The sequence below is a fragment of the Aotus nancymaae genome, unplaced genomic scaffold (assembly GCF_030222135.1).
Source record: "Aotus nancymaae isolate 86718 unplaced genomic scaffold, 86718_ANA_hifiasm-v0.15.2.pri h1tg000029l, whole genome shotgun sequence".
Lineage (NCBI taxonomy): Eukaryota > Metazoa > Chordata > Mammalia > Primates > Aotidae > Aotus > Aotus nancymaae.
In genome coordinates, this window is record NW_026988442.1 from 16,376,482 (window position 1) to 16,399,672 (window position 23,191).

Genomic DNA, 23,191 nt, shown 5'->3' on the forward strand with positions numbered 1-23,191 from the left:
TTTATCAGCTGCGGTTAAATGCCGGGACTAACTGGCCTCAGTTTCCCCTCGAGGCAATGAGAGCAATCGAAAAGCCGGCAGGACGTCTGGTGCAGGGCGCGGAACTGACAAAAGTTAGAATTTCCAGGAGTTCCCCCTTCGGTAACGACCCCCACCCCGGCGAGGAGCACAGTAGGCGCTCCGGAAACGCCCTCCACAAGGAGGGCCGGGCCACTTCCTGCCCCCGAGCGGGCTCTCCCGGGCCGAGGCTCCCACCGCCGCTCGGGGGAGGCCATGCAGCATTCCTGAGGGCGGGGTGGGCGCAGGAAGAAGGTGCCCGCGGCCCCGCCCCCTCCGGGCGCGCTGGGCGGGGCGAAGCCCCTCGGCGCCGTCGGCCCGCCCCTCAGGGGGTGGGCGCAGCACGCCGCGCTCCTCACAAAGTTTGTTTTCTCCCTCAGGGCGGGTGGGGGAGGGCACGAAGGGCGCGGGGGGAGGAGAGGGGATCTGACGTCAGGCCGCGAGGTGCTTTCCAGCCGCGAGCTGTCAGGCCGAGTGTCAGGCCGGGCAGGTACGCGGCGCGCGCCCCCGGCGCCCCCTGCCCCCCGCCGGGACGTCCAGCTCCGAGCCCTAGGCCGCGTGGACCCGAAAGCCGCTCGGAAAAGTCAGTGCGGGGAGCAAGAGGGGGCCAGATGGGGGTGGGGGCGCGCGGACAACTTGAAAAGTTTCTTTCTCTCGGTCGGGCGGGGGAGGGGGCGTCGTCCTGGCGCTTGCGGTTGGGGGTGTGTGAGCTCGGGGGTGTTTGTGAGTCCCGACGGCCCCTGAGAGGTGTTTGTGAGTCCAGACGGCCCTGCGGTTCCAGCCCCCGGGAGGAAGCCCGCTTGGGGCCCTGGTGGGGGCCCAGCTCCCTAGGATCCCACCCCGGGAGAGGGCCGCTCCTGCGCCAGACCTGAGTGAGCGCGCGGGGCGGGGGGGGCGGATTTGTTTGGTTTCAAAAGTGCACGTTGCTAACCGCCGGTAGGGCCCCCCCGCCTCCGAGCCAGGGAGGGGGCGGCCAAGACTGACAGCTGGGGGTGGGGGCCGCGGGAAGGGCCCGGAGCGGGGGGGCCCTGGGGAGCCCGCGCGAGTTCCCCTTTCCTTTGGAACAAAGGAAAGTCTGTCTCCGAGGCATCTGTCACTCCCAGGCGGGCCAAGGAAGCGGGGCGCGTGGGGCCGGCGCCCCGGAGAAAGTTTGTTCGCGCCAGGACCCTCGGGAAGGCCAGGGGTGAGCGGAGCCTCCGGCAGGAGAAACGCTTACTCTAGGGGGCAGGGGGCGGCCAACATGGAGTCTGGGCGCAAGGCGGGGGGTGGGGGGGCGGCGCAGAGGTGGGAGCCCAGCCCCCTCCTCTCCTCTACCCTCCCCTCCCCCTCCGGGCCGAGTTCGGAGCACAAAGCCGAGCGCGCACGCTCGGCCGGCCCCGCGCCCCGAAGAGTCTGCCAGCCCCAAGCTGCGGGGGAAGCGGGTGGGAACCAAACTTTTTTACTGCCCCGGGACAGACACGTGAGTTTCTTTCTTCCAGAGCCCCCGCCCCACCGGGATGGTGGGCCCGCGGGGGAGCTGGTGCACGGAGTCGGCCTGGGGTGGGGTGAGGGGCTGGGGGGTGCAGGCGCCCCGAGCGCCGGCCGATTCCTCACCGCCCCTGGAGCCATGTGCTCCGACTCGGTCTGGGCCGCGGGGGAGGTTGCGCGCTTTGTCTGAACGGCTGGGAATGCGAGCGTGAGTGCGCCGCCCGGGGGAGTGTCGGGGCCGAACTAGGGGAGTTGTCAGAAAGTTGGTGCGAGAGTGGCTGCAGGTGGCGTCGTGGGAGTGTGTAGGAGGGTGCACGGGATGTTGTATCGAGGGGGTGCTGCCCCAGGCCGCCACTGACGGTAGAACTGATTGCTAGAGTGATGACGCCCGGAGTTTTTCCTGTGGGAGAGATCAGGGTGGGCGGGTACAGAAGTTGGGCTTGTTGAGTGGGTCACAGTTGTTCGGGCTAGGCGTGGGGTCTCTAAGCTCTGTGTGTGCCTGCTGTATGTGTCGGTGAAAACTCTAGGGTTTGTAGGGCTTGAGCGATGGGTCAGACCAGTTATCATAGTACTGTTGGTTAGTTGCCTGGCGTTTGTTTGGGTGCGGTGTGGGTGTATATGTGGGAAATCTCCCAGACTATAGATGGGCCTGGGATGCAGGACACCCAGGAGAAGTTTGTGTAGACTGAGGGGTCATTTCCCTAGGGCCCACCTGGAGAACCCTGCAGACAGACTTGGCTGGCAGCCAGGGTGGAATTTGTACAGATAACCTTGAGTAAACTTTTCACAGCCGGCGAGGGCTGCATCCCTGAGCCCAGATCCCAGCTGCCCTGGCCACCTAGAAATGTCTGACCTGCTGGTGGTGCTCTCTAAGGAGTGGCACCTCTAACCAGTGCCTGTCTCACCTCCAGGTGGCCTGGCTGAAAGGGTAGACCCTTCCCTCGAAAGCCTGGCCTAGCCAGCCCAGAGATCTGGGCTCAGGTCCAAGAAGAGGAAACAAAACCTGGGAGATGCCAGAGTCTGTTGGCCAGCCTGCTGGGGAGCTGTTAAAAGGCTGAGAAGGGAGGAGCCTTGAGATCCTGGCATCAGCCTGGCCTAGAACTTTTGCTTTTAAAATGAAAATCTGGCCAGGCACAGTGGCTTATACCTATAATCCCAGCATTTTGGGAGGCCAAGGCAGGTGGATCACCTGAGGTCAGGAGTTCAAAACCAGTCTGGCCAACGTGGCAAAACCCCGTCTTTACTAAAAATACAAACAACAACAACAACAACAAAAAACTAGCTGGGTGTGGTGGCGCATGCCTGTAGTCAGTCCCAGCTATTTGGGAGGCTGAGGCAGGAGAATTGCTCGAACCCGGGAGACAGGTTGCAGTGAGCCAAGGTCGCACCACTGCACTCCAGCCTGGGCAATGGACCGAGACTCCATCACAAAAAAAAAAAGAAAAGAAAATCTTTTTTGCATGTGTGAGACAGAACTTTGTCTGGGGCCTGAGCAGCTGAGTTGGGTTATCTAGGGAAAATCCTTCCTTCATTTGATAGGTGAAGAAGGGAGCTTGGCCTCCCAAAGTGCTAGGAGTACAGGTGTGAGCCACAGCATCTGGCATTTTTATTATTACTTTTTTTTTATTATTATTAGAGATGGGGTTTCACCATCTTGGCCAGGTTGGTCTCGAACTCCGACCTCAGGTGATCCACCCGCCTCAGCCTCCCAAAGTGCTAGGATTACAGGCGTGAGCCACCATGCCCAGCCTATTATTACTATTATTATTTTAGAAGCAGGGTCTCTTAGTCCCAAAGGTCTGTAAAAAAAAAAAGAAAAGAAAAAGAAAGAAAAGAAAAGAAACAGGGTCTCACTCTGTTGTCTAGGTTGACATGCAGTGGTACGATCACAGCTTACTGCAGCCTTGAACTCCTGAGTTCAAGAATCCTCTCACCTCAGCCTCAGAGTAGCTAGGACTACTGGCACACCAATACACTGGGCTAATTTTTATTTTATTTTATTTTTTTCTTTTGTTGAGACAGAGAATTGCTCTGTAGCCCAGGCTGGAGTGCAATGGCACATTCTCGGCTCACTGCAATCTCCAGCTCTCAGGTTCAAGCAGTTCTCCTGCCTCAGCCTCCCGAGTAGCTGGGATTACGGGCACTGACCACACCCAGATAATTTTTGAGATGGAGTCTCTCTGTTGCCCAGGCTGGAGTGCAGTGGCGCCATCTCAACTCACCGTAACTTCTGCCTCCTGGATTCAAGCAATTCTCCTGCCTCAGCCTCCCGAGTAGCTGGGATTACAGGCATGTACCACCACACCCAGCTAATTTTTATATTTTTTGTAGAGACAGGGTTTCACTCTGTTGGCCAGGATAGTCTCCATCTCCTGACCTCGTTATCTGCCCACCTTGGCCTCCCAAAGTGCTAGGATTAAAGGTGTGAGCCACTGCGCCCAGCCTCAAACCCAGCTAATTTTTCTGTTTTTAGTAGAGACTGGATTTCACCATGTTGGCCAGGCCGGTCTCAAACTTCTGGGTTCAAACAGTCCACCCACCTCAGCCTCCCAGAGTGCTGGGATTTCAGGCGTGAGCCACCACACCCAGCCCTAATTTTTATTTTGTGTAGAGAAAGGGTCTTGTTTTAAATTTTTATTTTTTTAAAGAGGCAGGGTTTCTCCATGTTGGTCAGGCTGGTCTCGAACTCCCGACCTTAGATGATCCACCCGCCTTAGCCTCCCAAAGTACTGGAATTACAGGCGTGAGCCACCATGCCTGGCGAGAAAAGGGTCTTAGTGTGTTGCCCAGGCTGGTCTCGAACTCCTGGTCTCAAGGGATCTTCCTGCTTTAGCCTCCCAAAGCATTTGGATTACAGGCATGAGCCACCACAGCTGGCCCAGGATGTTTTTGCCCCCTCAGAAAGAAACTCCATACACTTTAGCTACCACTCATCCTTCTATCTCCCCAGCCCTAACTGCGGAGCTGTTAGTTAGCTAATCTACCCTGCCCCTATAGAGTTCATGATCCATGGAATCATATAATATGTAGTCTCTTATGACTGGCATTTTCCCCTTAGCATAATGCTTTCAAGGACATCTATGTTGTAGCATGTGTCAGATTTATTATTTTTTTAAATGGAGTTTGGCTCTTGTTGCCCAGGCTGGAGTGCAGTGGCACAATCTCGGCTCAATGCAACCTCCATCTCCTGGGTTCAAGAAATTCTCCTGCCTCAGCCTCCTGAATAGCTGAGATTACAGCCGCACGCCACCATGCCCAGCTTTCTTTTTTTGAAACAGAGTTTCACTTTGTCACCCAGGCTGGAGTGGAGTGGCACAAACACAGTTCACTGCAGCCTTGACCTCCTGGGCTCAAGCAGTTCTGCCTCAGTCCACAAGTAGGTGGGCCTACAGGTACGCACCTCAACACCTGGCTGATTTTTATATTTTTTTTGTGAGCCACTGTGCTGGCCTTGGGCAGCTTTCTTAATCTCTTTCTGTTACCTCATCTATGAAATGATGATAATAATAGCTTCTCCCTTTTTGAGGACTTATAATGATTAAATGAGATAATATGTAAAATGCTCAGTACAGGTTGGGCACAGTAGCTCACGCCTGTAATCCCAGCACTTTGGATGGCTGAGGCCAACAGATCACTTGAGGCCAGGAGTTCGAGACCATCCTGGCCATGGTCAGGTAAAACCCCATCTCTACCAAAAAATACAGAAAATTAGCCAGGTGCGGTGGTGCATGCCTATAATCCCAGCTACTCGGGAGGTTGAAGTGGGAGAATCACTTGAACCTAGGAGGCAGAGGTTGAAGTGAGTCGAGATGGCACCACTGCACTGTCTCCAAAAAAAAAAGGGCATGGTGGCTCACACCTGTAATCCCAGCACTTTGGGAGGCCAAGGTGAGTAGATTGCGAGGTCAGGAATTTGAGACCAGCCTGGGCAACATAATGAAACCCCGTGTCTACTAAAAATACAAAAAATTAGCTGGGCATGGTGGTGGGTGCCTGTAATCCCACCTACTTGGGAGGCTGAGGCAGGAGAATCGCTTCAACCTGGGAGGCAGAGGTTGTAGTGAACGGAGATTGCACCATTGCACTCTAGCCTGGGCGACAGTTCGAGGCTCCGTCTCAAAAAGAAAAAGAAAGAAAGAAAAAATGCTTAAGCCGGGTGTGGCGTCTCACGCCTGTAATCTAAGCACTTTGGAGGCCAAGGCGGGCGGACCACCTGAGGTTGGGAGTTCAACAGCCTGACCAACATGGTGAAACCCCGTCTTAAAAAAGAAAGAAAAAATGCTCAGTACCAAACATGGAAAACAGTAGACCTCAGTGAAAGCTCTGATTATTTCCAGTCTGAATCCTGCTTGTGAATGAACTGCCGTTTGGTAGTCACTTACCTGTTCCACAAAGTGGAGGAACTTTGAACCCATTCCTTCTAGCTTGCTCTGGCTGTGGTATGGCCTGAGACTCTGAACTGCACCTACCCCATTTCTGGTATCCCAGGCTCGAGTAATGCTGAGCGTGTTTGGAGACTAGGAAAGGCATTGCATGCTAATGATGTTCCCATCCCCTGTGTCACTTGTCCCAGGCTTACCCAAGGTCCAGCCTAGCCCCTAGACACCATGTCAGACAGTGATCTAGGTGAGGACGAAGGCCTCCTCTCCCTATCGGGCAAAAGGAAGCGCAGGGGAAACCTGCCTAAGGAGTCAGTGAAGATCCTCCGGGACTGGCTGTACTTGCACCGCTACAACGCCTATCCCTCAGAGCAGGAGAAGCTGAGCCTTTCTGGACAGACCAACTTGTCAGTGCTGCAGGTAAGGAGGGGATCTGGATGAAGGGGTGGCAGAAGGACCTGGGTTCTAGTCCTGTCCCAGCCGTGTCACTGACTCACTAAGTCTTGGGCCAGTCACTTCCCCTGTCTGGGCTTCAGTTTCTTCTTGGGTTGGGGAGAATATCCACTCTCCGTGTCTCAAAAGGAGACAATGAAATAGGGTCACTGAGGTCAATTTCAGACTTCGGAGAGTTCTGATGAGGCAAGGAATTAAATGTCAAAGTCTAGGTGTCATCATTAACTTTGGAGCCCACGGGAAGATGAGAAGGCATCAAGAGTCTAAGATTTGGCCCTCAGCCCCAAAGCAGTATTGGACGGGGACTTGGTTGCAAGGGGCAACTGTGATTTGCAGTGTGGTTAAGAGATGAGGCAGAATCACAGTCCAAGAAAGGGCAGAAGTCGGAGGTTCTGCATTTATAACCCAGTTCTGCTTCATGTCTTGATTTCCTTATCTGTAAAGGGGCAGGGAGCACAGAATCCTCCCCTGCCTGGTGGAACTGTTGTAAGGAATAGATTCAGAACTGGATGTGAAAGTGCTTTGGAAGCCATACACATGAACACACTCAAAAGATAGCCTTATCCCCTTTTTGTAAGAGTGCAAAGTATTGTCCCCTTTGAATTGCGCCTGTTGCTGACCCACAGGTGTCTTTGTTTTCCTTTCCTGGTACTGAGGCAGGGACCCTGGACCACCACTGCTTTGCCTCCAGTTTGCCTCTCCCCTTCTTGGAGACACACTGTAGGCCCTTAGCCTAACACCAGAGGCCCAGCCCTGCCCTGCTGGCCCTCACTGCTCCCTTCCGGAGCCTGCCAAACCTCTCCCCCAAGCCCTCCTGTTTCTCTTTCCCCCTCTGTCCTTTCATAGCCTGTTACTCCTTCGGTGCTGTCTCCCCCTCCTTCCCTTATCCCACTCTGAACCTCCCACTTCTTCCCAGCTCCTCTCTTTCCTCCATGTAGAGACATGGTAAGTATTTCAGCCTTCAGAACTCCTGTCACCTGACTTTATACTCTCTGGGCAGTGGTTAATCCGAGTAACTGTATGAGAAAGGCTCTAAAGTTACAGATCCTGACTCAGATTCCATCTTCTCCACAAGAGGAAGCCTGGACCTTGGCCAAGTCACTGCCTTCTCTCTGAGCCTCATTATTCCCTCATTTGAAAAAAAAGGGAGGTGACTGTAGCATTTTCAAGAGTGTAGGGAGGAAGGGACCAGAAGAAGAATTCAAGGCTCACTGGGACCCTGCACAGTGGCTCACGCCTGTAATCTCAGCACTTTGGGAGACTTAAGCAGGAGGATCACATGCACTCAGGAGTTTGAGACCAGTCTGGGCAACATAGGGAGACCCCACCTATATAAAACAAAAAAATTAGCCAGGCATGGTGGTACATACCTGTAGTCTCAGCTACTTGGGGGGCTAAAGTGGGAGGATCTCTTGATCCCTGGAGGTGGAGGCTGCAGTGAGCTGTGATTGAACCACTGCACTCCAGCATGAGTGACGGAGTGAGACTGTCTCAAAAGAAAAGGTCCAGCCCAGTGGCTCACACCTATAATCCCAGCACTTTGGGAGGCCTAAGCAGGTGGATCACGAGGTCAGGAGTTCAAGACCAGCCTGGCCAAGATGGTGAAACCCCGTTCCTGCTAAACATACAAAAATCAGCCAGATGTGGTGGCGAGTGCTTGTAATCTCAACTACTTGGGAGGCTGAGGCATAGAATTGCTTAAACCTGGGAGTCAGAGGTTGCAGTAAGCTGAGATGGCACCATGGCTCTCCAACCTGGGCGGCAGAGAGAGACTTCATCTCAAAACAAAAAAAGGCCAGGTGAGGTGGCTCACGCCTATAATCCCAGCACTTTGGGAGGCCGAGGTGGGTGGACCATCTGAGGTTGGGAGTTCGAGACCAGCCTGACCAACATGGAGAAACCCCGTGTCCACTAAAAATACAAAATTAGCCTGGCATGGTGGCACATGCTTATAGTCCCAGCTATTCAGGAGGCTGAGGCAGGAGCATCGCTTGAACCTGGGAGGTGGAAGTTGTGACCTGAGATTGAACCATTGCACTCCTGGACAACAAGAGTGAAACTCTGTCTCCAAAAAAAAAAGGCTACTGGTCAGTGTTTGGCACACAGTGGGTGTTTCTACTGTTTTCAGATTCATCTTTCTGCCTAAGGTACAAAGTTTTGGGCTGGCCCTCCTGGTTGCCCAGTAGTGCATGGCATTTCACAGTGTACCTCCTCAGCATGGAGCTGGGCAGAGTTGGGATCCCAGAGAGGAACCAGAAACATTCTTACCCTCAAGGAGTGTCTAGACAGCCTTTTTGCAGGTCTCCCTGCCTTCAGCCTTGTTCATTTAATCCATTCTTTTGAACACAAAATCCCAAATCTGATAGGGTCAGGCACTTGCGTACTCTCCTGCCCTCAGAATAGGGTCCAAAATGATATTTGCAGCCTAGGTTTGGGGCTGCTGCTTGTATTCCGAGTGCACCTCATCCTGTTCTGTCAAACCACTTGTCACACTCTGTTAGAATTACTTTTTGTCAGGGGCACTTTCTCAAACCTGAGAAATATGCTAACATCCTTTTATTTTATTTATTTATTTTTATTTATTTAGTTTTTTTGAGACGGAGTTTCGCTCGTTACCCAGGCTGCAGTGCAATGGCGCGATCTCGGCTCACCGCAACCTCTGCCTTCTGGGTTCAGGCAATTCTCCTGCCTCAGCCTCCTGAGTAGCTGGGATTACAGGCACGCGCCACCATGTCCAGCTAATTTTTTGTATTTGTAGTAGAGATGGGGTTTCACCATGTTGACCAGGATGGTCTCGATCTCTTGACCTTGTGATCCACCCGCCTCAGCCTCCCAAAGTGCTGGGATTACAGGCGTGAGCCACCGCACCCGGCCCCCTATTTATTTTTTATTTTTTTGAGACAGAGTGTTGCTCTGTCACCCAGGATGGAGTACAGTGGTGCGATCTCAGCTCACTGCAACCTCTGCCTCCTGGGTTCAAGCGATTTTCCTGCCTCGGCTTCCCGAGGAACTGGGATTACAGGTGCCCACCACCGAACCAGGCTAATTTTTGTATTTTTAGTAGACACGGGGTTTCGTTCTGTTGGCCAGGCTGGTTTCTAGCTACTGACCTCAAGTGATCCACCATGCCCAGTCTAATTTTTGTGTTTTAAGTAGAGACAGGGTTGCAGTATGTTAGCCAGGCTGGTCTTGTACTCCTGGCCTCAAGTGATACTCCCACCTCCCACCTCAGCCTCCCAAAGTGTAGGGATTACAGGTGTAAGCCACCATGCCTGGCCCATCCTATGAAAGAAAACATTTTTCATGGACCCATTTATAACTTGAATCATTTTTATCACATCACTTATGTAAAACATAAAACTGGGTATTAAAAAACACTTCTTTTTGCTTTTGTTCTTATACCTAACCTTAAACAGTTTTCCAAAGTAGATAAATGTAAAAACCAAGACCTTCCACCTGACTGTGTTAACTGAAAATGGCAGGTGGTGTTTTGCTGACTGCACTGTGGGATGTGGTGTGACAAAGACACAGACTCAGCAGAGTAGGTGTGGATGGCCCTGATGCTCCTACTGGTGATGAAAATGGAAACCCAAAGCCAAACATCCATCTAGAGAACTGGTAAACCCTTTAAGGTGACACATCCACAGATCCCACCTGGAGAAATGTGAATCTAAGGACAGGAGACTGGGTATCCCCTGGAGGGTGGGGACCCATGGTGGCCACCTGCTCTAGAGTCATGCTGACAGTTAAGAGCAGTGGGGACCACCCACCCCTCCTTGATGTAAAATGACCATGAATCCCATGTCAGCCCCAGCTGCACACCTCTCTGATAACTCCTCCCAGCTAGCTTATTCCCCTCAGCTCATTTGGTCAGTTACCATCTCCTGTCCATATATCCCTTAAATATTTCAGGGTTTTGGCTTCTTTCTTACCCTCATCTAAATCATCATTATCTGATCACAATCATTTATCACTCCCAGACTTAAAACCCTTCAGGCCAGGCACAGTGGTTTATGCCTGTAATTCCAGCACTTTGGAGGCTGAGGCAGGCAGATCACTTAAGGCCAGGTGTTCAAGACCAACCTGGTTAACATGGTTAACCTCTTCAATACTAAAAATACAAAAATAGCCTGGCATGGTGGCACATGCCTGTAACCCTGGCTACTCAGGAGACTGAGGTATAAGAATCACTTGAACCAGGAGATGGAGATTGCAGTGAGATCACGCCCTGCACTCCAGCCTGGTCTAAAAAAAAATTTTTTTTTAAAGAAACCTTCAACGGACTGGCAGGGTAACTCACTACTTTGGGAGGCTAGGGTGCGAGAATTTCTTGAGCCCAGGAGTTCAAGGCTGCAGTGAGCTATGATCTTGCTACTGCCCTCCAGCCTAGGTGATAGAGCGAGACCCTATCTCTAAAAGGAAAATAAAAGACTGGGTGCGGGTGCAGTGGCTTATGCCTGTAATCCCAGCACTTTGGGAGGCTGAGGTGGATGGATCACCTGAGGTCAGGAGTTCAAGACCAGCCTGGCCAACATGGTGAAACCCCATCTCTACTAAAAATACAAAAATTAGGTGGTGTGGTGCCATGTGCCTGTAATCCCAGCTATTCGAGAGGCTGAGGCAGAATTGCTTGAACCAGGGAGGTAGAGGTTGCAGTGAGCAGAGACCACACCGTTACATTCCAGCCTAGGCAACAGAGCGAGACTCCCATCTCAAAAAAAAAAAAAATTAGCTGGGCATGGTGGCGGGTGCCTGTAATCCCAGTTACTTGGGAGGCTGAGGCAGGAGAATTGCTTAAACCTGGGAGGCAGAGATTGTAGTGAGCCAAGATTGTGCCATTGCACTCTAGCCTGGGCAACAGAGTGAGAGTCCATCTCAAAAAAAGAAAAAACAAAAACAAGTCTTCAGTGGCTTCTGCCAACCTAATGATATCACCTACCCGTGTCTATGTCTTGAGCTTCAACCCTGGTCCTCCACATTCCTGCTATACTGATCCACCTCCCCAGACCATTTTCTTCCCACCCCTGACCAGAAGGCTGCCAGCCCCTAAAGGAGCTGTGTGTTCCTGCAGCAGATAGGCGAGGGCAGAGCACTGGGACACTAAACTGCAATTGCTTTTAGACTACCAAATTCTAGAGATGTGGAGAGTAGTGACCTAATTTTGTTTATAGTTATAGCCCTAGTGTAGCTCATTGCTTGGTATCTGGTAGGCAGGTGCTCAGTAAATAATGTTGAAGTGGCAGAAAAAGACTATATAAAGTGTTGGAGAGGTCAACAGGCAAGACCTCAGAAGTAAGGAAATGTATGGCTCCTAATCATGAAAAATTGCCTAAAGCCTGGGGGCATAATTTTTTCCAGTAATTATTTATTTATTTATTTTTATTTACTTTTTTGAGACGGAGTCTCACTCTGTCGCCCAGTCTGGAGTGCAGTGGCAGGATCTCAGCTCGCTGCAAACTCTGCCACCCGGGTTCAAGCGATTCTCCTGCCCCAGCCTCCCCAGTAGCTGGGATTACAGATGCCTGACACTGCGTCCTGCTAATGTTTATAGTTTTAGTGGAGACGGGGTTTCACCATGTTGGTCAGGCTGGTCTCGAACTCTTGACCTCATTATCCACTCACCTTGGCCTCAAAAGTGCTGGATTACAGGCGTGAGCCACCGCATCCGGACTCCTGTATTTACTTTTTAAATTTCATTTTCCATTATGAACATTAAAGAATATCTATAAAAGCAGGGTGCAGTGGCTCACACCTGTAATCCCAGCACTTTGGGAGGCTGAGGTAGGCAGATCACTTGAGGCCAGGAGTTGGAGACCAGCCTGGCCAACACGGTGGAACCCCATCTCTACTAAAAATAGTTCCAACTACTCAGGAGACTGAGGCAGGAGAATCACTTGAACCCCAGTGTGGTGGAGGTTGCATGAGCCAGGATCACACCACTGCACTCCAGCCTGGTTGACAGAGCAAGACTCTTGTCTTTTAAAAAAATCCCACAAAAAAGAAGGAAAAAAAAAAACCCACAAAAGTAAGAGAACACTATAATCAACCACCAGCACCAGTCACTTGGCTTGAACAAGTATCAACATTTTGCCAAGCTTGTTTTATCTCTCCCTGAGGGTATGATTGTCTCCGTTAACCCTCCCAGGAGCGACTTCATTAGCAAGTCAGTGAGTCACTTAACTAACTGGTTTGCTGGTACTTGCCTGGGGCTAGGCAGTTGGGAGGGTTAGGGGAAAAAAAAAAGTCTTGTAGGAAGGCGAGGTAGCTCACACCTGTAATCCTAGCACTTTGGGAGGCTGCAGTGGGTAGATCACCTGAGGTCAGGAGTTCGAGACCAGCCTGACCAACATGGTGAAACCCCATCTCTACTAAAAATACAAAAATAGCCGGGCATGCTGGCACACGCCTGTAATCCTAGCTGCTTGGCAAGTTGAGGCAGAAGAATTGCTTGAACCCAGGAGATGGAGGTTGCAGTGAGCTGAGATCTTACCATTGCATTCCAGCCTAGGCAAGAAGCAAGACTCCATCTCAAAAAAAAAAAAAAAAAAAACCCAAGGTGATTCTATTACAGACAGCTGCCTTCAAGAACACCTGGATATGGCAGTCCCAGTGTGAATGGTGGTACCATGATGTTTGGGAAAGGCCCCTTGGTGCCTTCACTTCCTTGACATGAAAATGAGAGGGCTTGTTCCTGCCTTGATTATCTGCAGCTCCCAGCTTCATGGCCTTTGTCAGACTCATGGTGCTCCTCCTACCCCCATTTGCCACAGTGATTCCTTCCTTGCCCTTCATCTCAGCAGCCTTTCAGATAGAGCCCTGTTTCCTGGAAGAGGACAGCTTTCAGGCCCCCAGCCTATGTTCTGCCATAAAAATCACAGAGTTCACCTTGCCTTCCTTCCTACCATCTCCCCAAGGACCTTGAGTGAGGACAAATCACAGGATCTTTTCCTGACTTAGGCACAGGCAGGGCAGCTGGAAGGGGCTGCAGAAGGGGCACTGGCAGCTACTCAGTCCCCCTGCCTTGCCTTGCCCAGCCCCTCAGCTGTGCATTTTTCTGGGCTAAGAAGACAAAACAGACAGATGCTAGGCTGCCAAGTGCTCTGGACAGGACAAGGCTTGTGGGGGAGTGTGTGGAGGAGGTGTTTTTCTGTTCTCTGAATCCTCAGCCAAAATGAGAGGTGCCATTAGGGGCTAGGTGCCCACACAGATGCCGAGGAATGCCCAGGCTCCCATCGCGGAGATTGCTTGCTCAACAACACTCCTTACTTTGCCTGACCCAGGTCACTGTGGCTTGACCATTTTTCCCCTGCATCCAGGGCTGAGGTGGAGAGGAGCAGTGGGCTCCTGCAGCACAAGTATGGGAGGAGGCAGCTATGGGAGGGAGGGAGAGAAGGCCACAGGCGCAGCTCCTGTGTAAGGAGGCCTCCCTCTCTCTCTTCTTCAGCTGGCAGTGGGGTGGCTGCCCAGAACCAGGCTATCTGGATGAAACCTAGCTTTTGCACTTGTGACCTTAAACAAGTTTCTGAATCTCTCTGACCTCTATTTCTTAAACAGAGATCATCATAAAACCTGTGTGATAGGCTGAGATTGAATGAATAATTAGATATGAAATGTGAATGAATAATTAGATATGAAATGTGAATAGCACATGAGGCCAGGCATGGTGGCTGACACCTGTAATCCCAACACTTTGGGAGGTCAAAGTGAGCAGATCACCTCAAGTCAGGAGTTAAGACACCAGCCTGGCCAATGTGGGGAAACCCAGTCTCTACTAAAAATATACATATACAAAAATAAGCCGGGCATGGTGGTGGGTGCCTGTAAGTAATCCCAGCTACTAGGGAGGCTGAGGCAGGAGAATCTCTCAAACCTGGGAAGCAGAGGTTGCAGTGAGTCGAGATCGCACCACTGCACTCCAGCCTGGGCAATAGAGTGAGACTGTCTCAAAAAAACAGAACGAAACAGAAGAGCACCTGATGTATTTTGTGTTCAAATGTTTGCTATCAGGATTATGATGTTTATTACTCAGCTGTCCCCTCTGTTCCTCTGGAAAGATACAGCAAAGCTGGCCAGGCGCAGTGGCTCATACCTATAATCCCAGCACTTTGAGAGGCTGAGGCAGGCGCACTGCTTGAGTCCAGGAGTTCAAGACCAGCCTGGCCAATATGGTGAAACTCCATCTCTACAAAAAATACAAAAATTTAGCCAGGCATGGTGGTGCATGTCTGTGGTCCCAGCTACTTCGGAGGCTGGGGTGAGAGAATTGCCTAAACCCAGGAGGTCAAGGATGCAGTGAGCTGTGATTGCACCACTGCACTCCAGGTGGGTGACAGAGTGAGACCGTGTCTTTGGAAAAAAAAAAAAAAAAAAGACTGGCCTGGCACAGTGCCTCATGTCAAGTAATTCCAGCACTTTGGGAGGCCAAGGTGGGCGGATCATCTGAGGTCAGTTTTAGACCAACCTGGCCAACATGGTGAAACCCTGTCTCTACCAAAAATATGAAAATTAGCTAGGTGTGGTGGCAGGTGCCTGTAATCCTAGCTACTTGGGAGGCTGACGTATGAGAATCACTTGAACCCAGGAGGCAGAGGTTGCAGTGAGCTGAGATCACGCCACTGCACTCCATCCTGGGCGACAAGGGAAACTCCGTCTCAAAAAAAAAAAAAAAAAAAGAGAAAAAAAAGCACAGCAAAGCAGTGGAGGCCTGAAAGCCAAGAGGCCTGGTTTTAAATCTCAGCTGTGTAATGGGAGGTTGTGTGACTGGACAAGGGCTTTCTTTTTGAGCTCAGTTCTCTCTAGTACTTGGGGGGACACCATCCTCTACCCTCCAGGTTTGTATGCAGATTAAACATAATGCAAGTGAGGTGGCTGGCATGATACTGCTATCAAAGGTGTTTAAGCCAGGCACAGTGGCTCATGCCTGTAATCCTAGCACTTTGGGAGGCCAAGGCAGGTGGATCACAAAGGTCAGGAGATTGAGACCATCCTGGCTAACATGGTGAAACCCTATCTCTACTAAAAATACAAAAAATTAGCTGGGCGTGGTGGCACACGCCTGTAGTCCCAGCCACTCAGAAGGCTGATGGAGGAGAATCGCTTGAACCCGGGAGGCAGAGGTTGCAGTGAGCTGAGATTACGCCACTGTATTCCAGCCTGGGTGACAGATCAAGACTCTGTCTCAAAAAAAAAAAAAAAAAAAAAAACAGCTGTTTGAATAAGTTTGTTCCCTTCATCCCACCCAGCTGTTGAGCCCTTCCTCCTTTTTTTTTTTTTTGAGATGGAATCTCGTAGTGTTGTGTTGGCTACAGTGCAGTGGTGTGATTTCAGGTCACTGCAATGTCTGCCTCCTGGGTTCATGCAATTCTCTCTCAGCCTCCCAAGTACCTGGGACTACAGGCACATGCAACTGTGCCTGGCTAAGCCCTTGCTCTCTTTAGGGTTTTCCTGCAGCTCTAGTCAGTATTTGGCTCAGCCAGCATTCACTGAGGCCTGCTGGCGTGTGTGTGCAGAAGCCTGTGGTTCTGCCCTGCTTAGGAGCCTTGCAGCCTGACAGGACAAAGGCCTGGTACTGTCTTTGAGTCACCTGTGGAATAGATGGCAGCTGTAGTTAGCTAGGCTGGGAGAAAAGACACAGGACCAGAAAGACCTAGAGTGTGAAATTTCAGTCATGCCACCGTATAGACCACTTAGTGGTTTTCCATGGTGTTCTGGCTGGTAGTCAGCCCTGCCCACCTCTGAGCTCATCAGCTACTATTCCCTGCTGCTGTTGGTTCCTTAAGCCAACCCTTTCCTCCCTTCGTTCAGCTGCATTGGAGGACCATAGAGGTGAAAAAGGGCAGATGAGAACTCCATGGCCAGGGCCTTTCCTTGGAATTGTCTAGAACATTCTTAGCTTTCTGTATGGCTCTTCCTTTTCCTTACGTCTTAGCCTTCCAGAACGCTTAGCTATGGGAGTTTATCTTTATAAACCCCTCCCATCCCCCTTTATTCCTGTTTCCTTTCTGGTGCTTACTGGTGGTTATTAACCTAGCTGTTGATTGTCAGCCTCCATGACTAGGTGCACTGTAAGCTCCATAGGGTAGAGTGCATGTCTGTTTAGTTCACAAAGGCATCCCTGCACCGAGAACTGGACCCAACATAGCAGGCAGGCGCTCAAATAATATTTGAATGAGCAAGAAGCCTTGAAAGGGAGAGCAACAGGAAGGTGAGAAGCTCTAACTGACTTTTTTTTTTTGAAAGGAGTCTCATTCTGTCACCCAGGCTGGAGTGCAATGGCGTGGTCTTGGCTCGCTGCAACCTCTGTCTCCCGGATTCAAACTCCTGCCTGAGCCTCCCGAGTAGCTACAGGTGCCTGCTGCTACACCTGGCTAATTTTTGTGGTTTTAGTGGCAATGACGGTGTTTCACTATGTTGGCCAGGCTGGTCTCAAACTCCTGACCTCGTGATCCGCCCACCTCAGCCTCCCAAAGTGCTGGGATTACGGGCATGAGCCACCGAGCCTGGCTGGCTTTTTTTTGTTTGTTTTTTTAGACAAGTTCCAAGCTATCACCCAAGCTGGAGTATAGTGGCACAGTCACAGCTCACTGCAGCCTCATCCTCATGGGCTCAATTCATCCTCTCACCTCAGCCTCCCAAGTAGCTGGGTCTACAGAAATGCATCACCATAACCAGCTAATTTTCATACTTTTTGTAGAGACAGGGATTTGCCATGTTGCCCAGGCTGATATAGAACTCTTGGGTGAAAACCATCCACCCACCTTGGCCTCCCAAAATACTGGGACTGCAGGCGTGAGCTACAGCACCCAGCCTGACTCAATGCACTGGCATGATGATGGCTCACTGCAGCCTCGGCCTCCCTGGCCTCAGCTGATCTTCCCACCTCAGCCTCCCAGGTAGCTGGGACTATAGGACACATATTATCACAACAGGTAATTGTATTCTTGTGGAGATACGGTTTCACCATGTTGCCCAGGCTGGTCTCGAACCCCTGGGCTCAAGTGATCTGCCCACCTTGGCCTCCCAAAGTGCTGGAATTACGGGTGTGAGCCACTGTGCCCAGCCAGGGGAGGGTCTTATTGTCTAGGTTCTGGAGTCTGGACTTGATTCTGTAGGCAGTAAGAGACAAATGGCAGTTTTCTAGAACAGGAATGACAGCTGTGGCATTTTCGAAAGAGAACTGACAACGAGTAAAGAGGTTAGACTGGAGAGCTGCGCAGCTAGGGGCTATGCAAGAGTTCAGAGATTGGGGCAGGGTGCTAGAGGTGTCCCCCAAACCACATGCATACCACTTAATGCTTCTAAACAATCAGCTAGATGGGAATGGAGTCAGAGTTAGTGGTAGCTTTCTCAGCAGCATGTAGAAAAAAGACAAGGATGTTGGTTTAATGCGTGTTCTACTGAGGCTACTAGTCCTGGTACTGCTTGGAAATAAGACTTTCTTCCAGGCCAGGCACGGTGGCTCAGGCCTATAATCTCAGCACTTTGGGCCACTGCACTGTAGCCTGGCAGCAGAGTAAGACTCGGTCTCAAAAAAAAAAAAGAAGCAAATCCTCCCCCAAAGAGGTAACCTTCAGTTACCACGCTAAGCTCCAGCCACATGGGGTTTTCTGTTTGTTTGTTTGCTTGCTTTTTTGAGACTTGCTTTGTCATCCAGCCTGGAGTGTAGTGGCGTAATCTAGGCTCACTGCAGCCTCCTCCTCTTGGGTTCAAGCTATTCTCCTGCCTCAGCCTCCTAAGTAGCTGGGATTACAGGCACCCGCAACCACACCTAGCTAATTTTTGTATTTTTAATAGAGACAGGGTTTCACCATGTTGGCCAGGCTGGTGTGTGTTCTTATTTAAACTCTCTCTGTGCACTGTGAACCTCTGTCTGTGTTGTTTTGTGCTGTGTTCCTGGGTCCTGGGAATAGTAAGTACTTCATAGCTGTTTGTTTTGCCTTATTTTGAAACAGGGTCTTGTTTTGTTGCCCAAGCTGGAATCCAGTGGTGTGATCATAGCTCATTGCAGCCTCCACCTCTTGGGTTCAAGTGATCTTCCCACCTCAGCCTCCTGAGTAGTTGGGACCACAGGGACGCACCACTACACCTGGCTAATTTATTTTGTAGAAACAGGGTCCCCTGTGTTGCCCAGGCTGGTCTTGAACTCCTGAACTTAAGCAATCCTCCCGTCTTGGCCTCCCAAAATATTGGGATTACAGGTATAAGCCACTGTGCCCAGCCCATAGCTGTTTTTGATTGAGCAAACTAATCGGTCTTGTATATTTATTTCAGATATGTAACTGGTTCATCAATGCCCGGCGGCGGCTTCTCCCAGACATGCTTCGGAAGGACGGCAAAGACCCTAATCAGTTTACCATTTCCCGCCGCGGGGGTAAGGCCTCAGATGTGGCCCTCCCCCGTGGCAGCAGCCCCTCAGTGCTGGCTGTGTCTGTCCCAGCCCCCACCAATGTGCTCTCCCTGTCTGTGTGCTCCATGCCGCTCCACTCAGGCCAGGGGGAAAAGCCAGCAGCCCCCTTCCCACGAGGGGAGCTTGAATCCCCCAAGCCCCTGGTGACCCCTGGTAGCACACTCACCCTGCTGACCAGGGCTGAGGCTGGAAGCCCTACAGGTGGACTCTTCAACACGCCACCACCCACACCCCCAGAGCAGGACAAAGAGGACTTCAGCAGCTTCCAGCTGCTGGTGGAGGTGGCACTACAGAGGGCTGCTGAGATGGAGCTTCAGAAGCAGCAGGACCCATCACTTCCATTACTGCGCAGTCCCATCCCTTTAGTCTCTGAAAATCCCCAGTAGCCATCTGCCAAGAGGGGTGCTCGAGGCTCAAGCCAGCTGTCCTGGGTTTCCATTTTGGTTCCCTTTCATGCAGAGGGTTTTCTATGGATCACTGCCAAACATTGGGATCATCTCCTCTGTGCAGAGGTCTTCAGCAGGAAGATGTCAATTGGCACCACTGCACTGTGATGGGGGACCTCTCCTCTGCTGACTCTGCCGTTTCTCCAGGCCTCCCCTCAGTGATGAGACCGAGATCGGAGACAAGCATGGTGCTGCTGCTGCTGCTGCTTCTCCAGAGAATCCCTGGGACACATTTGTTCCAGCCTGGTTTCCTGGGCTGGGCTCAGGAAAGCTGCCAAGTTCAGTCCTATGTTGGGTCCAAGCTACCCCTGTGCTGTTTCTGTCAAGCCAGGTATGGACATTCCAAGTTCATATGCATGAACAAAAGAAGAGGAACCCAGTGGATGTACCGGAACCGACTCCAGTTGAATGTTTAGATTTTTGCTAAACTGTTTTGTTTTTCCCTTTTTTGCTGTGGTTTACATTCACGGCAGTAGTTAGCCCAGGTGTGGGGAACAAGAGTGCACTGCATGATAAGAGTTCTGGTGAACTGGGAAGGACCCACCACTGTAACTGGGGATTGTTTTGCAAGAAAGGAGTATTTTTATTTTGGGGACCAGCTAAGTCTCTGCAGTAGTGTGAAATTTCAAATGGTTGTTTTGGTTTACCAAAAAAAAGCAGAAAAAACAACTGTATGAGCGCATTGGCTTTTCTGCCACCGGCACAGAAGGGTAGAAAGCCACAGTAGGGGGCAGTCCAGCAGAATGTGACTAAACCTAGGCACCGAGCAGAGAAGGATAAGATCAAAAGGTGTTTGCTTTTTCTTTTAATTTGTATTGTAGTTTTTTTGGGGGGTGGGGGAAGTAAACTAGACTGAAGCGATGGATTTTTTTTTTCTTTTTTCTTTAATATTTTTCCCTTTGTTCTTGAACACTTTTGCCCTGTACCCTGAGTTTTGAATTCCTTTAGGAACTTGGATTAGAGGGGCTCGAATGTCAGAAGCTCCCAGCACCTCCTACTTGGAGAGAAGTGAGCCATCTGCTGGTCAGGAAGTCCTCCAAATAGGCAGCTCTTCCCACAATGGTGGCAACTTAGGGAAAGCAGATAGTGTCCTGCCGAGGAACTGCCTTGAGAGGAGGCTGGGGCTGGAAAAGGGTTAGAAGCCTGCTATCTGAGAGTGTCTTTGTTTTTACCTTTCTCTTAAACTAGAGTTGCAGAGGCCCCTGACCTGAACTTCCCAGTGAAACAGACCACAATTGGTGTTCTGCTCCTCCCTCTCTCCCATTTTTGTTTTGCTCTTTTGTTGTTGTTGTTTTTTTTGAGACAGAGTCCCACTGTGACCTAGGCTGGAATACGGTGGCGCAATCTTGGCTCACTGCAACCTTCGCCTCCCGGGTTCAAGCAATTCTCTGCCTCAGCCGCCCAAGTAGCTGGGATTCACCACGCCCAGCTAATTTTGTATTTTTAGTAGAGATGGGATTTCACCATCTTGGCCAGGCTGGTCTTGAACTCCTGATCTCATGATCCACCTGCCTCAGCCTCCCAGGGAGCTGAGATTACAGGTGTGGGCCACCACGTCCAGTCTCTTTTGCTGTTTCATTGCTAATAGTGTTAAACAGCAATATGCCCCATCTTTATATATGCTAAGAAACACTAATTCTAGGTTATTATTAGCTGAAATATTTTTGTCCTGAATAACGTCGTTACTGGGCCAAAAGATAGATCAGGACCCCCAGCCTTTAGTTTCCTGAAGTCACCAGCTCAGGTACAAGGAGAAGGGGTTCCTGGATATTGACTAATGTGGGTGGGCCTAGCCAGGAGAAAGATAGTAACATGTTCTTTACTTTCTGGGAAGATCCCTGAAGCCATCACAGAGGCTCCCCAACTTCTGAGTCACCCATCTCTTGCTGAGGGAGTGGGAATGGATTGCTTAAGGAGAGGGAATTTTGCTCTTTCCAGGTGGGCAAGTTTCCTGGGCTCTCTGTGTTGCCTCCTTCTGGCTTCTTTCTCCCTTGCCCTCTCCGTGTGTGCCCCAGGGGGATCAGGGATCCTCACCCTCCTGAGGCCCAGTGGGGAAGAATGAACATGGCTGCTTCCAGGTTAACTGAAGCTGCCATTTGCCCAGCCCTGTCAGTGAGCCCAGGTCTGATGCAACAGTTGCAGGATTTCTGTAGTAGAGAACTCTGGAAGTATATTGGGCTGAAGTGGGATTTTCCCTCCCCACAGTGCACTGAGCAATGGAGGGTGGTGAGGGGTGAGGGAGCCATGCTGCTGAATTCTGGTTGGCATTCCCCCCTTGTGTAAAATGGGGTGTTGGGGTAAGGCAGACTCTGCTTGGGTTTGGTTGTAAGATAAAGCTGGAGGAGAAGCACAGTTGTCCCATTGGATTATTTGAGCAAAAACTACTGTAAATAACTTTTTTGTCTTTTGTCAAATAAAATTGTTTTTGTTTTTTTAAGCAGAAACAAACAGGGTTCTTGATGTTTGATCCATCAGGGCTTAGGGCCCAGGCTTGAAGACAAAGCAGTCACTAGCTTCTTATTTTGCCTTACATTTTTCACCCTCCCTCTAGTAGCCAGCTATGAATTCTGTGCACGCTGTACCCCTATCCCTTTCACCAACTCCATTCTGTATCCCATTCAACTCAGGGTGAAGGGGGCCTTTGCATCCTACACTAGGCCAGTCTTCCCTGGGATCAACAGTTAAGCTTTGGAGTTGCTAAGTGGCGAGAATGTAACCTTGAGGAACTGGCAACTCTGTCCTCACCCTCTCTCAGTGAGGAAAGAACATGACTGCAGTGTGAACCCAGCACAGAGAAGCAGCTATGAGATGGTAGCTCCAATCATGTCTGAAACCAGGACCACCTCTAGACTTCCCTATTATGTAAGCTAGTAAATTCCCCTTTTTGCTTAAACTAGCTGTTAATACATTTCTGCCATACTGAAATGACAATACACTAACTGCAGACCAAACTTCAAAAACCAAGGTCTGCAACAGTGGGAAACCAAGTTTGGCTGAGTGTGCCTGGGTCTGTGCTATATTCAATCTCTTTTTTTGGTGTTTTTTTTCTCTTTTCTTTTTTTAGGCAGAGTCTCACTCTGTCACCAGGCTGGAGTGCAGTGGCACAGTCTCGGCTCACTGCAACCTCTGTCTCCCAGGTTCAAGCGATTCCCCTGCCTCAGCCTCCCAAGTAGCTGGAACTACAAGCATGTACCACTATGCCCAACTAATTTTTTGTATTTTTTAACAGAGACGAGGTTTCACGATGTTGGCCAGGATGGTCTCGATGTCCTGACTTTGTGATCTGCCTGCCTCGGCCTCCCAAAGTGCTAGGATTACAGGCATGAGCCACCATGCCCAGCCCCAATCTCTTAATTTTTGTATACACACACATGAAAGTGAGATGCCCTAGGTAAAGAAACTGAGTGGGCTGTGGCTTGTGCCTGTAATCCCAGCTACTTCAAGGCTAAGGCTGGAGGATCACTTAAGTCCAGGAGTTTGAGGCTGTGGTGAGCTGTGATTGGGCCACTGCACTCCAACCTGGGTGACAGAATGAGACCCCATCTCTTTTTTTTTTTTTAAAGGGGCCAGGCACCGTGGTGGCTCACACCTGTAATCCCAGCACTTTGGGAGGCGGAGGCAGGCGGATTACCCAAGGTCAGGAATTCAAGACCAGCCTGGCCAACATGATGAAACCTTGTCTCAAAAAAAAAATGAATAGGTATTAAGATACTTGCCTGAACTCATGGCCCATATAAATATGGAGCTAGAATTCAAATTCAAATCTATTTTGCTTCAGGGTCACTCAGGTCTGCTCAGAACCTACCTGAACTAATAATATAGTGGGCACTTATATAGTGGCCAGTAATGTTGTATCATCTAGCTGTCTAGAACTGTGCTATGGGCTAAGCACAAGAAGTTTCTTCTATGAACGAAATCTTGGTGATTTCATCCCAGTCACCTGGATGGAGGACGTCTTATCTCTCCTGCAGGTCACTCTCCTT

The 23,191-nt window shown here is 50.6% G+C and overlaps 1 protein-coding gene and 1 long non-coding RNA gene across 6 annotated transcripts in view; one reads left to right on the forward strand and one right to left on the reverse strand.

Moving 5' to 3' along the window:
• Positions 1-23,191, reverse strand: part of LOC135276966 (uncharacterized) — a 98,445-nt gene that overhangs the window by 64,334 nt on the left and 10,920 nt on the right. The window contains exon 4 of one of the 4 annotated variants that reach the window (XR_010344535.1): positions 17,328-20,332. The exons of the other annotated variants lie outside the window; for them this stretch is intronic. This is a non-coding gene — a long non-coding RNA (uncharacterized LOC135276966). Of the gene's footprint in view, positions 1-17,327; positions 20,333-23,191 lie in introns of those variants that run through there. 4 annotated transcript variants of the gene reach the window in all.
• Positions 591-20,619, forward strand: TGIF2 (TGFB induced factor homeobox 2). 2 transcript variants are annotated; one of them, XM_064382398.1, is made up of 3 exons: positions 591-640; positions 6,098-6,323; positions 18,627-20,619. In XM_064382398.1, exons 2-3 carry the CDS (start codon positions 6,132-6,134, stop codon positions 19,146-19,148), a joined length of 714 nt encoding a protein of 237 aa, XP_064238468.1. In that variant the 5' UTR covers positions 591-640; positions 6,098-6,131; the 3' UTR covers positions 19,149-20,619. The 2 variants fall into 2 exon arrangements, with proteins under 2 accessions (XP_064238468.1, XP_064238469.1); XM_064382399.1 differs by lacking the exon at positions 591-640 and adding an exon at positions 1,126-1,240.